Here is a 16,669-nt window from a genome sequence, read left to right on the forward strand (position 1 = left end):
ACCTTCAGCTCTGGGGGGGCGGGCTTGGGCTATGCGCACAAGGGGAGCAGGAGGAGGAAGAGGAGGGGGGGGCCGTGGGCAGGAGGGGGAACAAAAGGGGATGACGGCATGACAACGACACACCACTGGGGTATATAATGAAGAGGTGGGGGTCAGCTTGGAGGCGGGTCAGCTTGGAGGGAGGGGGCTATGAGCACAAGGGGAGCAGGAAGGAGCGGCTAGGAGGTGGTTGCAGCTGGTCTTCATCGTGCTGGCCAGTGACTGACTGGCGAGGGGTTTAGCCGGAGACGCTGTGGTTTACACGTTACCGCCAGCGCTGAGGAAAGGCCGCACCGCAGCTTGCCGTTCCTGCAGCGGTGGACCCTGTGAGGAAAGCTACATCCTTAGCTTCAGTGTTCTGGTAACAGCGGGGAAGAAGCTTTACTGAATGCGGTCGTATCTCCTTTAGAAACAGAAAATACGCGCAGGAGTAGGCCATTCTGTCCATCATCAGAGCCAGCATCGCCATTCAATATGATCATGGCTGATCATTCAAAATCAGTCTCCTGTTCCTGCTTTCTCCCCATATCCCTTGATTCCTTCCCAGCTTTGGTGTCTTCTGCCCTGCGGGAGAGGGGAAAAGAAGTGGTCCTTGATTATGATGGCAGCTTTCCCGAGGCAGCGTGAAGTGTAGTTGGAGGGGTGGAGTGGGGGGGGGAGGCTGGTCTGTGTGGTGGACTGCCACGTTCACTCATCTCTGTACTTCTGCTGGGATGGGTGTGATTGCTGCCTGGTGGAATGTTTCTGGAGGGCCATCACAGAGCAAGGTGGGACGCAGCAGTACAACTCTTGCTGAATTTAAAACTACGAATTACAAAATGAAGTAACAGTTTCACCAAAGGCAGACAGAGTGCTGGAGTAACTCAGCGGGCCAGGCAGTATCTCTGGAGAAAAGGAATAGGTGACGTTACAGGTCAAGACCCTTCCTCAGTCTGAGAGTCAGGGGAGAGGGGATCTAGAAACATGAAATGATACAAAGAACAAAAGAATGATCATGGAAAGGTGGAGCCCACAATGGTCTATTGTTGGCTGTGGAAGAGGTGATAACCAAAGACCAGACAGCAAGCAAGATAGATCACTCGGCGAAAAAGGAGTAGTACGGTCATGGGCAGATTCATGGGTAATTTTCGGCCCCATTTCCGTAACCGGCTTCCGTCTCCGCACGAAAGATCCCGTCGCGGAGCAAAGATACTAGTGCGGAGACGGAAGCCGGTTATGGTAACATCCTCGTAACAAAAAAAAGTTATTTGGTAAAAATCTTCTCATTTTCAGAATTATAATTTATTAACACAAACTGTTCCCCCGCAACGTTGATTACACTGTGGGTCGGGTTGGGTTACTGAAATTGATGGAAAAAAGGCCCACATTCTGCTCCATTGTGTACTACACGTCAGCCCATTGCATTTAGAAGGAGTGGTCTATCTTGCTCCACTATAGGATTGTTGGTGATAACGAGGGGATAGGAACAGTGAAACTGGTGGGACGACTGGGAGGGGGCTAGATGTGGTCTCACCACATATCCTGGCATTGTCTTTACACTATTGGACTTGTTGAACTTGTTGCCTTTGTTTTCAGGTCCCATTGTTGAAAGCAGGAAGCCTGCGGCCTCTCTGGAACTTGCACAATGACCTCCACTGCAGATCCAGGGGCCAACTGGCTCCCATGGCCGCATGCCTCATCTGGACAGAAGATGCACATGGTCAATAGTAGTCTGTACAGGAGGACTCTTTTACAATCTTTCCCTAATGCTCTCGGGTCTGGGACAAGGGTAAGATATTCCCCACCCATGTAAAGCAGCACGAGGCATTTTGGAAGAGAACTCTCTGGGTCAGGAACGTTCAGTCATTGAGACTGCTTCCACACTGACCACTTTTGTGCCAGCGTGAGTAGACATGGGCAACAGGCCAACGCTGTGACTAGACTCTGTTGACGGAGGTGGGTAAGGAGCTTGTTGCCATGACATTACTGCAGATTGCAGTGGTTTGTGACTGCAGTCCCCACTGCTGCTAAACGGTGGCTGGGGAACATTGAGGCAAGGAAATCAGTGGTGAAATAGTGAGCTGCCCTTGTATCTCCCTGTGGCAGCTGAAGAGCCAGGGTCCCCAGGAAGTCACCATTCATAACACACCACAACTGCCCCAGTTACTGAGACCAGTTTGGTCTGTTCATCTTTCACATTTCAAGTGCTGCTCAACGGCCAACTGGCTGGCTGCGGGAAGTTGATGGTGGTGTGACTGTAACGAGACTGTCGGTGGCCCAGCAACGGTGTAAGAGCCGCTGTGTGGGGAGATGTAAAGGGAGAGAGCACCAGGCTGTCGGCTTGCTGCTGTCCTGGGTTCACCGACCGTCTTGTCCCGGATGCAAGTACTCTAGGTCTAACACACCCTGTCCCGGGTGTGAGGGATTAGCCTGGGTCTAACCCACGCTTTCCTGGGTAATTCATATCATTGTCTACCCCACCTCCAGCTGACTCGAGCTGCAATGGTGAAGATGCATTTTGGTCAAACCCTTCCCTGATGTTCAGTCTGCCTTGTCTTGTGCCAGTGTGTGTGAGGAGAAGCAGGGCAGTGTGTGTCCAGGCACCACAGGGGTGGGTGTATGTCCAGGCACTGCAGGAATCAAACAGTCGTGGTAATACACACTCTCTGCTGCTCCAGCTATGCCCCTATCCTGAAAATTGTACAAAGTCTTGAAGTAAATCCTGTTGTAAATGTATGTTTTAGATAAATATTAACTAAATGTCGGCAGTGTAGAATATACTGAAACGCCCTTTTTTTGCCTGTTTAAAATAAAAAGATGCTATGGTTTCAAACTTGATTGTGTGTTTTGAGAAAGTGACAAAGATGAGTGATGAGGGGAGAGAGGTGGATGTTTCCCCTTAATCCCCATTTTGTGAATAAACCAAGGTACAAGCTCACATTAATTTCAACAGCATGAGAAAACAAAAACAGGGATGTAATGCTGCGGCTCTATAAGACAATAGACAATAGGTGAAGGAGTAGGCCATTCGGCCCTTCGAGCCAGCACTGCCATTCAATGTGATCATGGCTGACATCACCAATCAGTACCCCGTTCCTGCCTTCTAATCATATCCCCTGACTCCGCTATTTTAAGAGCCCTATCTGGCTCTCTCTCAAAAGCATCCAGATAACCTGCCTCCACCGCCCTCTGAGACAGAGAATTCCACAGACTCGCCACTCTGAGGAAAAAGTGTTTCCTCGGCTCCGTTCTAAATGGCTTACTCCTTATTCTTAAACTGGCCCCTGGTTCTGGACTCCCCCAACATCGGGAACATGTTTCCTGCCTCTAGCGTGTACAAACCCTTAACAATCTTATATGTTTCAATGAGATCCCCTCTCACCCTTCTAAACTCCAGAGTGTACAAGCCCAGCTGCTCCATTCTCTCAGCATGTGACAGTCCCGCCATCCCGGGAATTAACCTTGTAAACCTACGCTGCACTCCCTCGATAGCAAGAATGTCCTTCCTCAAATTAGGGGACCAAAACTGCACACAATAGGGAGGTTTCACGGCAGTCGGGTCACGACCCATGACCTGTACTGTTGCTACTCTACTCCAAATGGATTACACGCGATGAACTGCAGGTAGGCACTTACCATTGTTTCCAGCGTTGCGGGCCCGTTAAAACCCGCTGAAATTGTCAATTTTTGCGCTGTAAATAATTATGGAAATCTGGATAAGTGTGTGAGACATTTAGCCTCCTCCAGAATTCCAAAAGTGAGGAGAAATGACGGTAGATAAAAACAAGAGCTGATGGGACAGCAACAGCCAGAGTGTTTGGCGAACATTGGCCGTTTGCTCACTGCATTTCATCAACAGTAAGGCATTATTTGTGTTTTTTCTTGATTCCTTTGGCATCTAAAAAGTTTCAGAAGTGATAAATCTGGCTGTAATTTTTTTAAATCGCCCATGGTTCTCGTGGGTTTTTACATACAAAATGAAAACGCATCTGAAGAAAAATTTACAGCCAGATTTATCACTTCTGAAAATTTTTAGATACCAAAGGAATCAAGGAAAAACACAAATAATGCCTTACTTGATGAAATGAAGTGAGCAAACGCGATAATTCCCAATATTTTCAATGTTTACCAAGCACTTTAGCTGCTGTAGTCCCTTCAGTTCTCGCTTCTCTATACCTTCATTTCGCTTCATTTTGGAATTTTTTTTTTCAATTCAATTCAACTTTAATGTCATTGCACAAATACAAGTATGGGTACAACGAAATGCAGTTTAGCGTCAGTCCGTAGTATAGTGCAATATAGAAATAAAAATACAGAATAATCAAACAATGTGGACGGAGAGACTGGAGAAGTCTATCGGCGGGACTCCGAGTTCAGCAATGTGATGGTATTATTGTAGAAGCTGTTCCTCATCCTACTAGTACGAGACCTGAGGCTCCTGTACCGCCTCCCTGATGGGAGGAGTTCTGAAGTTGGGTGCATGTCTCTCACATTAACCCGACTCCCACAAATTTTTTCAGCGCAAAAATTCAACATTTTGGCGGGTTTTAACAGGTAGGAAAGTATGCATTTCTAGCATTAATAACATATACCGGAAGTGACGGATGTCTTCCATTTGGATTTAGCGGCTCCATGCGTTGAGCCCTATGACCCAGTGACCTTCCGTGCAACCCCCTATACTCCAGGTGTGGTCTCACTAGGGCTCTGTACAACTGCAGAAGGACCTCTTTGCTCCGATATTCGATTCCTCTTGTTATAAATCCTTCTGGAGTACGGCAGCTTCCGGCATGCACTAGTAACACGAAACACGTACGTTCTTACCCGTTAGAAACTGCTAAAATGGTCAATTTTTGCGCTGTAAAATATTGTGGAAATGCTAACCGTGAGAGACAACCGTCAAAATCACTGCTGCTCACTGACTTGCGAAAGAGCAGCGTGCCGGCGGATTGAGGGCAAGTCACCCTCCAGTCTGAACCCGAGCCCCAAGGTCCAAGCGGCCGAAGGAGCGCATCCCTCGGGACAGCCCCCACTCTCCCCCCGGGGTCAGTGCTGTCGGGCCACAGCCGCCCTCCGCCCCGTCTTCCCCTGTGCATCCGCATTGTGACGGGCTGGGAGTCGGCAGCGCCCACATAGGGTGATTTCACGAAAGGTCACTGGAGCGTAGATCCGCACCCACGTGACCGAAAATCTTAAGTGGAGTACATGCTATACATCCGGTACATGTTAGTGAATGGGAAAACACGCACTTTCACATCCGTTAAAAACATCGAAAACGGCCGGTTTTTGAGCTGCAATTTACTGTGCCAGTCTGGGTGACCGTGAGGCACAGCTACCTAAATTTACAGTCCAAAAAAAATAGAAACTAAGGTAAATTCAAGAGGGAGCTGAAGGTGCAAATCCAGCGGAAATGACCAGTGGACATTTGCCGTGGAGATTTAAAGATCCAAAATATCGGGAATTATCGCGTTTGCTCGCTGCATTTCATCAAAAGTAAGGCATTATTGACTTTTTTTTATCTTTATTCATTTGTTATATAAAAAGTTTTAAAAATGAAAAATCCCTCAGTAAAATTGCAAAATCGCCCATGGTTCTCAGGTGGGTTTTAACATGCAAAATGAAAATGCTTCTGAAGCTACATTTACCATTTAAATAATCGTAAACTATCAATGCCGAAGGGCCTGTTTTCATCCTGTATCTCTAAACTTACAAATGTTTAAACATGAATTGTGCCAGAATAAACTGGCAACACAGTGAAACACACCCTAACTAATAAAGACACTGAGAGATCAGTTTCAGAAAGTGCAAATGGGACATCGACAGCAAAGATCTTATAGCATAGGATCTTTGATCGACAGCGGTGAAACCTTGCGGTGGCGACGAAGCCTCGCGGGTCGATGAGAGCCTGGCGGACCACCTTGAGGAAGGGGGAAGAACAATGGAGGACCCGGCGTGGGAGGACCACCGTGAGGAAGGACATTGCGTCTGCAAGCAAAGAATCGCACTGTGACAATTAAGTATCCCTATTCCCATCCTTGAATCTGATGCCCGTTTCGTGCACCTTCCGCCAGCACCAAAGATGGCGGCGCTGTTGCCTGACGCGCTGACGTGAGCGGCGTACGTGGTGACGTGTGACGCAGTGGCGGGAGGTTCGAGCCGTCCGGCGGCCGCAACATGGCGGCGACAGAGGAGGAGCTGGAGCCCGAGCTGGAGCTGGAGGCGGATTCCCTCACCGAGGAGGATGACGAGGAGATCCTCACCCCGGCACAGCTCATCCACAAACTGGAGGAGGTGAGGGTAGAGCTTCGGAAATGCCCGCTCCTCCCCGCAGCCGCTAAATCCGTCCCGGCCGCAGGGAGTCCGTCAGGCGGCCGCGCGTAACCCGGGGCCGGTTGTCCACACATCACTGACCCAGGTGTGATCACTGACCCAGATGTGATCACTGAACCAGATGTGATCACTGATCCAGATGTGATCACTGACCCAGGTGTGATCACTGACCCAGGTGTGATCACTGACCCAGATGTGATCACTGACCCAGATGTGATCACTGACCCAGATGTGATCACTGACCCAGATGTGATCACTGACCCAGGTGTGATCACTGACCCAGATGTGATCACTGACCCAGATGTGATCACTGATCCAGATGTGATAACATTGATTCAGATGTCCACACGGATCCAGATGTGATCACTGACCCAGGTGTGATCACTGAACCAGATGTGAGCACTGACCCAGATGTGATCACTGACCCAGGTGTGATCACTGACCCAGGTGTGATCACTGAACCAGATGTGAGCACTGACCCAGGTGTGATCACTGAACCAGATGTGATCACTGACCCAGGTGTGATCACTGAACCAGATGTGATCACTGACCCAGGTGTGATCACTGACCCAGGTGTGATCACTGACCCAGATGTGATCACTGACCCAGGTGTGATCACTGACCCAGATGTGATCACTGACCCAGGTGTGATCACTGACCCAGATGTGATCACTGATCCAGATGTGATAACATTGATTCAGATGTCCACACGGATCCAGATGTGATCACTGACCCAGATGTGATCACTGACCCAGATGTGATCACACTGATTCAGATGTCCACACTGATCCAGATGTGATCACTGACCCAGATGTGATCACTGACCCAGATGTGATCACTGATCCAGATGTGAACACTGACCCAGATGTGATCACACTGATTCAGATGTCCACACGGATCCAGATGTGATCACTGATCCAGTTGTGATCACACATCTCCAGTGGGCCTCTGGATTCAGGTTGGGGAGCTGGGACCCTAATCCAAGGAGGTTAATGAGAGATGGTGAGGGTGTGCATTGGCCAAAGACAATCTCAAGGGAGAATATTACCTACACGGAAAAGATGAGGCTATTCTTGTGCACGAATCATAAAAGGCTGGTTCCCCCGGTGCCATAAAGAGATCAAAGAGGCAAATGGCATATTGGCCTCCAGATGGTTGGAGTTTAGAAACAGAGAAGCTTTGTACCGGAAAGGATACAAAGTGCTGGAGTAACTCAGCCGGTAGAGGCAGCATCTCTGGAAAACAACGATAGGCAATGAAACTTTACTTATTCATATTACTGCAGTATTTTATGTCTCTTTTTGTAAACTGGTATCTGCAGTTCTTCGCATATCCAAAGTTTTGACCTTGGTGAGGTTGCAACTGGAAGACAGTGCATAATGTTTGTCCTCTAATTTAGGTACTCTCAGCAGGTAGCTTGAACTTGCAAATGTTGACCACTCATGGTTATTTTTATTTTTATTATTTTTGGAAATATGAAAGAGTGATATAGCAAAGTACTGCCATACGGGGGCAGTGCCAATGGAGGCTGGACAATCAAGCCAAATTCATGTATAATAGGTAGTGTGTGGGGGTAGATTTACAGATAAAAATTAATGAAAAGAGCAGAGTGTGAGAGGACAGTTTTTGGCAACTGAACCATCCTATCAACTAGAGAGCGGTCCTGACTTACCAGCTACATAATTGGAGACCCTCGGACTCTCTTTATTTGGACTTTACCCTGCATTAAACATTATTCCCTTTATCCTGTATCTGCACACTGTGAACAGCTCAATAGTAATGTGTAAGAAGGAACTGCAGATGCTGGTTTAAACTGAAGATAGACACAAAAAGCTGGAGTAACTCAGCAGGTCAGACAGCATCTCTGGAGAAAAGGAATAGGTGATGTTTCAGGTCGAGTCTGAAAAAGGGTCTCGACCTGAAACGTGACCTATTCCCTTTTCTCAAGAGATGTAGTCTGACCCACTGAGTTACTCCAGATGTTTTTGTCTAGCTCGATTGTAAACATGTAGCCTTTCTGCTGACTGAATGGCACGCAACTAAAAAACGTTTCATTGCATCTCTCTGCAAACGTGACCATAAACTGAACTAAACTATTGGATGATAGTAGATCCTCCTCCATGAACAGCGCACAAATCCTGGCCTCTCTCCACTGGCTCCCTGTGCGGTTCCGTATAAACTTCAAGATACCACTCCATGTCTACAAAGCCCTCAATGGGCTTGCCCCCACCTACATAAAAAGTCTTCTCACCCACCACTCCACCTCCAGGCCCCTCAGATTGGCCGACTTGGGGTTGCTGAATATCCCACGGTCTAGGTATAAGCTCAGGGGCGACCGCGTGGAACAGCATCCACTTTCCCATCAGAACTGCCCCCTCCATCGACTCTTTTAAGTCAAGACTAAAGACTTATCTATACTCCCAAGCCTTTCCTGACATCCTCTGAGTGAGGGCTACATGTTATACCTGTATATGTATGTAGTCTGTTTTGTTGTGCTATTCTTATAACAAATGTAAAGCACTTTGGCCAACGAGAGTTGTTTTTTAAATGTGCTATATAAATAAATTTGACTTGACTTGACAAAGAATTGCCACGCTCTGATGGCATTTAATCTTATAGTTGATGTGCAGGTCAAGTCCACAAGTATATACATTGAATCCATAGGTTTTAGTTTGCAGGTCTGTAATGCTAATGATGGTGGATGCTTGTCTTTAATTTCCACACAGGCTTGGCTGAATGAGAAGTTTTCTCCCGACCTTCTGGAATGTAAATCTGAAATAGTCGAATGTGTCATGGAACAGCTGGATCATATGGTAACTAAACAGTTGTTCATTTGGCATAGGATGGCCTGTGAAAGATGCCCAGTTTTCAGTGTGGTTAAAATGGCCGTTCCATCCTTAGAGTCCGGTCGTTCCATCCTTAGAGTCTGGTCACGGGTTGAGCACGCAACTCTGCGAGGGTGGCACAGCGATAGAGTTGCTGCCTTACAGCGCCAGAGACCCGGATTCAATGCTGACTACAGGTGTGGTCTGTACGGAGTTTGTATCTTCTCCTGGTGACCCTGTGGGTTTTCTCCAGGTGCACCGGTTTCCGCCCACATTCCACAGACATGTGCGTTTGTAGATTAGTTGGTTTCTGTAAAGGGTAAATTGTGCCTAGTGAGTAGAATGGTGATAGTGTACGGGGTGATCGCTGGTCAGCGCATACTCAGTGGTCCTAAGGCGCTGTTTCCAGCAGAGGTTAAGATTAAACCCAGGGTGCTGGAGCTGTGAGGCAGTGGCACCACCTGGTGCATGACAGAATTATATAGACTTTAAAAAAAATCAATGCCATTGTGTTGATAGTCTGCTCTCTCCGGAGGGTCCCCTCTCTAGCGTGGGATGGGTCGGGTAATGCCCCCACTGTTTATGTCCACTGTCGACCCGCACCCATTGGACGTTACCCTGTCCAAACTCCCACTCACTGGCACCAAGCAAAGCTTGCTGTCAAACGTGAAGAATGATTCTTCTGATGGACCAGATGATTTGCTGTGAAATAGAGGCTTATATTAACACAGTGCTTTTGTGACTGCATCGTAAAGCACTTATAGAGTCATAGAGTGATACAGTGTTGAAACAGGCCCTTCGGCCCAACTTGCCCACACCAGCCAACATGTCCTAGCTACACTAGTCCCACCTGCCTGCGCACGGCCCAATCCCTCCAAACCTGTCCTATCTATGTACTTGCTTACCTGTTTCTTAAACGTTGGGATAGTACCAGCCTCAACTACCTCCTCTGGCAGCTTCACCCACCACCCTCTGTCTTTTCCCCTTCACCTTATTTTAAAGCATTGTAGGAATGCTTGCAAATAGTGAGCTCAAAAAGGATCAATGTGATATTAAACAGTTAAACTGTTTTGATGATGTTGTTGAAGGATAAATATTGGGGCTGGTGTAACTCCACTCCATTGTGAGGTAATGGGTCCATGCTCCATTTCTAGTATTAAAGGGCCTGTCCCCTTGTGCGACATTTGAGGAAATTGACGTCAATATGACGTCACGCCGCATCACGCTGCAACTTTTTCGGTCACCTGATACGTCAGTCAATTATGCCGACAATCGCCGAAAAAATCGCCACGTGTGACTGACCCTTAAACTCCCTGGAGGGACATTCCTAGCTGGGCTATTGATGACCAGTACCCTTCGGTTCATGCATTTTTCTCCTCCTTTTTAGTGTAACTCATTTATTTTATGCAGACATTAGTATCCGTGGGAATAACGATGTGTGAATTGCTTTTTGTAATAATGTGGTTTACAGGAAAAGAATTTGCAGCGGGCCAAGAAAGGAGACCTGAAAATCACCGTTCACAGGATGGAAATGGAGAGGATTCGTTACGTCCTCAGCAGCTATTTAAGGTCCCGGTTAAGAAAGGTATGGTGTTGATGCCTTTATTCCGGAGCAGAAAATGTGTTGATGTTGAGAGGGGAATAGAGGGATTATCGAAAAATACTACAGCTTTTTTAGTTTGTCAAATTGACTTGTGTGGCTATTTTATTCTGCAAATTAAATTCTCAAAGAAAAGCATTACGTATTCTTTGAAAAGCACGAAACAAGTTAAATAAGTCTATAGGTCAGGCATTTTGTTTTTGACAATTTGTCAAGACAACCTTTGGAGCAAAAATACTGTTCATCTTCAATTTGCAGATAGAGAAGTTTTTCCCTCACATTCTGGAGAAGGAGAGGTCCCGTCCGGAGACAGTGTCTTCGTTTTTATCTGCACAAGAGGTTGCTTTTGCGAAAGAGTGAGTACTGTAAAGATGCACTGTTTCCATTGCAAGGAAGAGTAAATCAGACACTCAATAAATGCTAATCCCTCAGTTTTAATTGTCTCTGAACTCTGTGGGAAGCCAGCGATCCAGCAGGACATTAGAATAGAATAGAATAGTTTCTTTATTGTCATTGTAACATGAACCATGTACAACGAAATTTAAAAATGTCGGCCAGTCAGTGCACCATTCAAATTAGTGAGCAATTTCCATCTGGAATGGTGAGAAAGTTGACCTCATCACCACAGATGGTGGGTGTCTGTGAATCATATAACTGGGCCTATCTCGAGGAGATGTCATAGGCTCCAGTGAAGCCAGAATGGCCATTTCTGAAAAGAACACAAGTGCTGGAGAAACTCAGCAGGTCAGACAGCATCCCTGGAGAACATGAATTGTATTATTATAGACAATAGGTGCAGTAGTAGGCCATTCGGCCCTTTGAGTCAGCACCGCCATGCCATGTGATCATGGCTGATCATCCCCAATCAGTACCACGTTCCTGCCTTCTCCCCATATCCCCTGACTCCGCTATCTTTAAAAGCCCTATCTAGATCTCTCTTGAAAGTATCCAGAGAACCGGCCTCCACTGCCCTCTGAGGCAGAGAATTCCACAAACTCTGACCAATTTTGCAAGTGCAAGGTCTTGCTGATGGTAATAGTCTGAAAGTTTCAGTGTGCTTGCCCAGTCTATCTCATTAACACCCACGTTGATGTGTCCTGTTGCCATATGTGTTCCTGGGCCTATGTCCAGAAGCTGGGAACTTGCTGAGAAGCAACTGTTTCCAACAGTATTTTGGGAACTGGGATGAATAGACTACGGATGTGATGTTGGGGCAGAATGTGTAGAACCTTGCCCCTGAACTTGGACTAGATTGCTGGTTTCCTCTGGAAGTTCAAATGCCTCAAGTAACCTATGCAAGGCCTATTGTGGGTCAGGCAGCTGAACTTAGTCTGGATCAGTGCAGGAACTATGCTGCGGTTATCACAGGGCCATATTGTAACTGGCATTTACTGAGGTAATACGGGTCGAGCTAAGCAGAACAAGGTGCTATCACCACAGAGGTCATGGCCTCCGAGTTGAATCGAACGGTGTCAGAACCTTCTGCCTGGGCCACCTAGGGACCAAGATAAGAGCCCGCAAAGTCCAGCCGCACAAGTCGGCTATGGGAACGCATCTGCTGGTTCCTGCCAGGCCGGAGGGAGCACATTCAAGCCACCGACTGGCCTCGGAACTAAATTATGGGAACAGTACTGCCGGTTTTGGCTGAGCCAGACTTCCAGAACCCCGGCCGCAGGGGACAGATTCCACCCACTGATCGAATTTCCATGATGGACTCTCCAATGGGGTTGAGATCAGCCGCCTTACCCAGACAGACACCGCATTCTCGGGGAGACTTCCAAGTATGCTCTCGTAATTGTGTCTGGATTAAAGAGGGGGCAGACCACCTGTTGCCGGAAAATCGGCGGTGGACCTTCAGTGGGTGGCTTTAACTTCCCCAATATTGGTCGAGACTTCCTTACTGCACGTGGTTTAGGGGCAGAATTTGTTAGAGGGTCCAGGAGCGTTTCTTCAAATAGTCCAACCAGGTAGGGGCCTTAATAGAACTTGTGTTGGGAAACGAGCCTGGCCAAGGGATCGCAGTTTCAGTGGGGGAGCATTTTGAGAACAGTGATCGCAACTCTTTAAGTTTAAGAAAGAACTGCAGATGCTGGAAAAATTGTAGGTAGACAAAAATGCTGGAGAAACTCAGTGGGTGAAGCAGCATCTATGGAGCGAAGAAGGGTCTCGACCCGAAACGTCGCCTATTCCTTCACTCTATAGATGCTGCCTCACCCGCCGAGTTTCTCCAGCAACTCTTTAAGTGTAAAGGATAGCCAGGGAAAGTGCTGAATTGGGGGAAGTGAAATGACATTATTATTGGGCAGGAGCTAGGGAGAGGCTGGAGAGCTGGGAGCAGCCCAGTGGGTATGTCCACATCTGACATGGGGAAATTGTTTGAAGACCAGCTGATCAGAGGTCAAGACTGGCATGTACCAGGGAGAAAGGATGGCAGTGTTCAAGAACCCTGGATGGTGAGAGATGTGGCTAATGCAGTCCCAAAGCTAAAGGGAGCATAGGTTTAGCTGAATCAGACAATGATTTTTCAGGAATCCAAACAGGGAACAAACAACTTAAGCAGGGCCAAAAAGGCCAAAAAGGGTCATGAAATGTTCGCACATGGGATTGCGGAAAATTGAAATGCATTGTAGACATAGAGTGATACAGTGTGGAAACAAGCCCTTCGGCCCAACTTACCTACACCGGCCAACATATCCCACTAGTTACACTAGTCCCACCTGCTCGGGTTTGGCCCGTATCCCTCCAAACCTGTCCTATCCATGTACTGTCTTAACTGTTTCTTAAATGTTTGGATAGTCCCTGCCTCAACTACCTCCTCTGACATCTTGTTCCATACACCCACCACCCTTTGTGTGAAAAGGGTACCCCTCAGATTCCTGTTAAATCTTTTCCCCTTCACCTTAAACCCATGTCCTCTTGTCTTCGATTCTCCTACTCTGGGCAAGGGACTCTTGTGCATCTAAACCATATAACCATATAACAATTACAGCACGGAAACAGGCCATCTCGACCCTTCTAGTCCGTGCTGAACACATAATCTCCCCTAGTCCCATATACCTGCGCTCAGACCATAACCCTCCATTCCCTTCCCATCCATATAACTATCCAATTTATTTTTAAATGATAAAAACGAACCTGCCTCTACCACCTTCACTGGAAGCTCATTCCACACAGCTACCACTCTCTGAGTAAAGAAGTTCCCCCTCATGTTACCCCTAAACTTCAGTCTCTTAATTCTCATGTCATGCCCCCTTGTTTGAATCTTCCCTACTCTCAGTGGGAAAAGCTTTTCCACATCAACTCTGTCTATCCCTCTCATCATTTTAAAAACCTCTATCAAGTCCCCCCTTAACCTTCTGCGCTCCAAAGAATAAAGCCCTAACCTGTTCAACCTTTCTCTGTAACTTAGTTGCTGAAACCCAGGCAACATTCTAGTAAATCTCATCTGTACTCTCTCTATTTTGTTAACATCCTTCATATAATTAGGCGACCAAAATTGTACACCATACTCCAGAATTGGCCTCACCAATGCCTTGTACAATTTTAACATTACATCCCAACTTCTATACTCAATGCTCTGATTTATAAAGGCCAGCACACCAAAAGCTTTCTACCCGATCTATTCCTCTCCTGATTTTATACACCTCTATAAGATCACCCCTCATCCTCCTGTGCCTCAAGGAATAGAATCACAGACCTGCTCAACATCTCCCTACAGCTCAGACCCTCTAGACCTGGCAACATCCTCATAAATCTTCTCTGTACCCTTTCCAGCTTGACAGCATATTTTCTAGCTCATGGTGCCCAGAATTGAATAGAATACTCGAAATGTGGCCTCACCAACATCTTATACCACAGCAAGGTAAACACAAAATACTGAAGTAACTTAGACAGGCAGCATCTCTGGAGAGAAGGAATGGGTGATGTTTCAGGTCGAAACCCTTCTTCAGACTGCAACATGCCCTCCCAACTTCTATACTCGATACTCTGGCTGATGAAGGCCAATGTGCCAAAACCTTTTTGACCACCCTATCTACCTGTGGCTCCACCTTCGAGAGACCATGCACCTGTACTCCTAGATCACTCTGCTCGCCAACACTCCCTAAAGCCCTACCATTCACTGTGTAGGTCCTACCCATGTTAGACTTACCAAAGTGCAACATCTCATGTTTCTCTGTATTAAATTCCATCAACCATTCCTCATCCCACGTGGCCGATTGATCAAAATCCTTCTGCAATTTTCCACAACCATCTTCACTGTGTGCAAAACCACCTGCTTTTGTATCATATATTAAGAACTAGAGGGTAAGTAGGGAGAGGACCACTCAAGGACAAAGGTGGGAGTTTGTGCCTGGGGGTAGAGGAAGTCGGTGGGGTACTTTACATCGGTATTCACCAAGGAAAAGGACATAGAAACATAGAACATAGGTGCAGGAGTAGGCCATTCGGCCCTTCGAGCCTGCACCGCCATTCAATATGATCATGGTTGATCATCCAACTCAGTATACTGTACCTGCCTTCTCTCCATACCCCCTGATCCCTTTAGCCACAAGGGTCACATCTAACTCCCTCTTAAATATAGCCAATCAACTACCTTCTGTGGCAGAGAGTTCCAGAGATTCACCACTGTGTGAAAAATGTTTTTCTCATCTCGGTCCTAAAGGATTTCCCCTCTATCCTTAAGCTGTGACCCCTTGTCCTGGACTTCCCCAACATCGGGAACAATCTTCCTGCATCTAGCCTGTCCAGCCCCTTAAGAATTTTGTAAGTTTCTATAAGATCCCCCCTCAATCTCCTAAATTCTAGCGAGTACAAGCCGAGTCTATCCAGTCTTTCCTCATATGAAAGTCCTGACATCCCAGGACATGGAGGATAGTCAGACAATTGTGGGTATGCTTGCCTATGGCATGTTCATGACAAGGAAGTGGTGGCGTGAAGTCTATTGAAGAATGTTCAAGTTGCCAAGTCCCCAGGGCGTGACGTGATCTAACGCATGTTATTGAGACCAGGTGAGGTCCCAGAGGACTGGAGGTTAGCCAATGTTTCTTTAAGAGGAGGAATGGAGGTAATCCAGCAAATTCCCGGTAGACAATCAGTGATAGGGAAGCTATTGGAGAGGATTCTCAGTGATAGGATTTACTTGCATTTGGGAAAAGCAGGAGCTTATTAGGGATAGTTAGCACGGTTTTGTGCAGGGCAGCTCGTGTCTCAGGAATTTAATTGAGCTCTTTGTGGTGATTATAGAATGATTATGGGAAGGGCAGTGGATGTTTAGTAAGGCATTTGACAAGGTACCTCGTGGTTGGCTGATCCAGAAGATTAGGATTTTTGGGAGATTTGATGTAGAGTAATCTTGGGGTGCAAATTCATAGTTCCCAGGAAGTATCTAGGTCAGGTGGTATGCTTGCCTTCAATGGTTGTGGCTTTGAGTATAAAAGTCAGGAATTCATGTTGCAACTGTATAAAACTTTGTTTGGGCCACATATTGAGTATCGTATGGAGTTCTGGTCGCCCTGTTACAGGAAGGGTGAGACGGCTTTGAAGCAGATGCTGAAGAGGTTTACCAGAATGCTGCTGCTGCTGCTGCTGCTGATGTAGAAGGTGTTAGCTAAAAGAAGGGGTTGGACAGACTTGGATTGTTGGAGATTGAGGGGGTGACCTGATAAATGATGAGGCATAGTCAGGCTCAACAGTCAGACCTTTTTTCTCGGGGTAGAAATCTCAAATACCAGAGGTCATTGCTGTAAGATAAGAGGGGGAAAGTTAAAGGACATGTGCAGCGTAAGGTTTTATTCCAGAGTGGTGGTACTTGGAACATGCTCTTCTATCCATGGAGGATAGTAAAAGCAGATATGATCATGTGGTTTAAGATGCATGGGGAAATGCAGGGAATAGAGGG

At 46.9% G+C, this 16,669-nt stretch overlaps 1 protein-coding gene across 1 annotated transcript in view; it reads left to right on the forward strand.

The window, feature by feature from the left end:
- The first annotated feature begins 6,130 nt into the window (after positions 1-6,130).
- Positions 6,131-16,669, forward strand: part of gins4 (GINS complex subunit 4 (Sld5 homolog)) — a 38,929-nt gene continuing 28,390 nt past the window's right edge. Inside the window, exons 1-5 of the mRNA XM_055662196.1 lie at positions 6,131-6,306; positions 9,072-9,158; positions 10,642-10,755; positions 11,029-11,126; positions 13,153-13,223. Of these exons, the coding sequence (XP_055518171.1) occupies positions 6,190-6,306; positions 9,072-9,158; positions 10,642-10,755; positions 11,029-11,126; positions 13,153-13,223 (487 nt within the window). The 5' untranslated portion in view covers positions 6,131-6,189. The remainder of the gene's footprint in view (positions 6,307-9,071; positions 9,159-10,641; positions 10,756-11,028; positions 11,127-13,152; positions 13,224-16,669) is intronic.

The sequence above is a fragment of the Leucoraja erinacea genome, chromosome 35, assembly GCF_028641065.1.
Source record: "Leucoraja erinacea ecotype New England chromosome 35, Leri_hhj_1, whole genome shotgun sequence".
NCBI lineage: Eukaryota > Metazoa > Chordata > Chondrichthyes > Rajiformes > Rajidae > Leucoraja > Leucoraja erinaceus.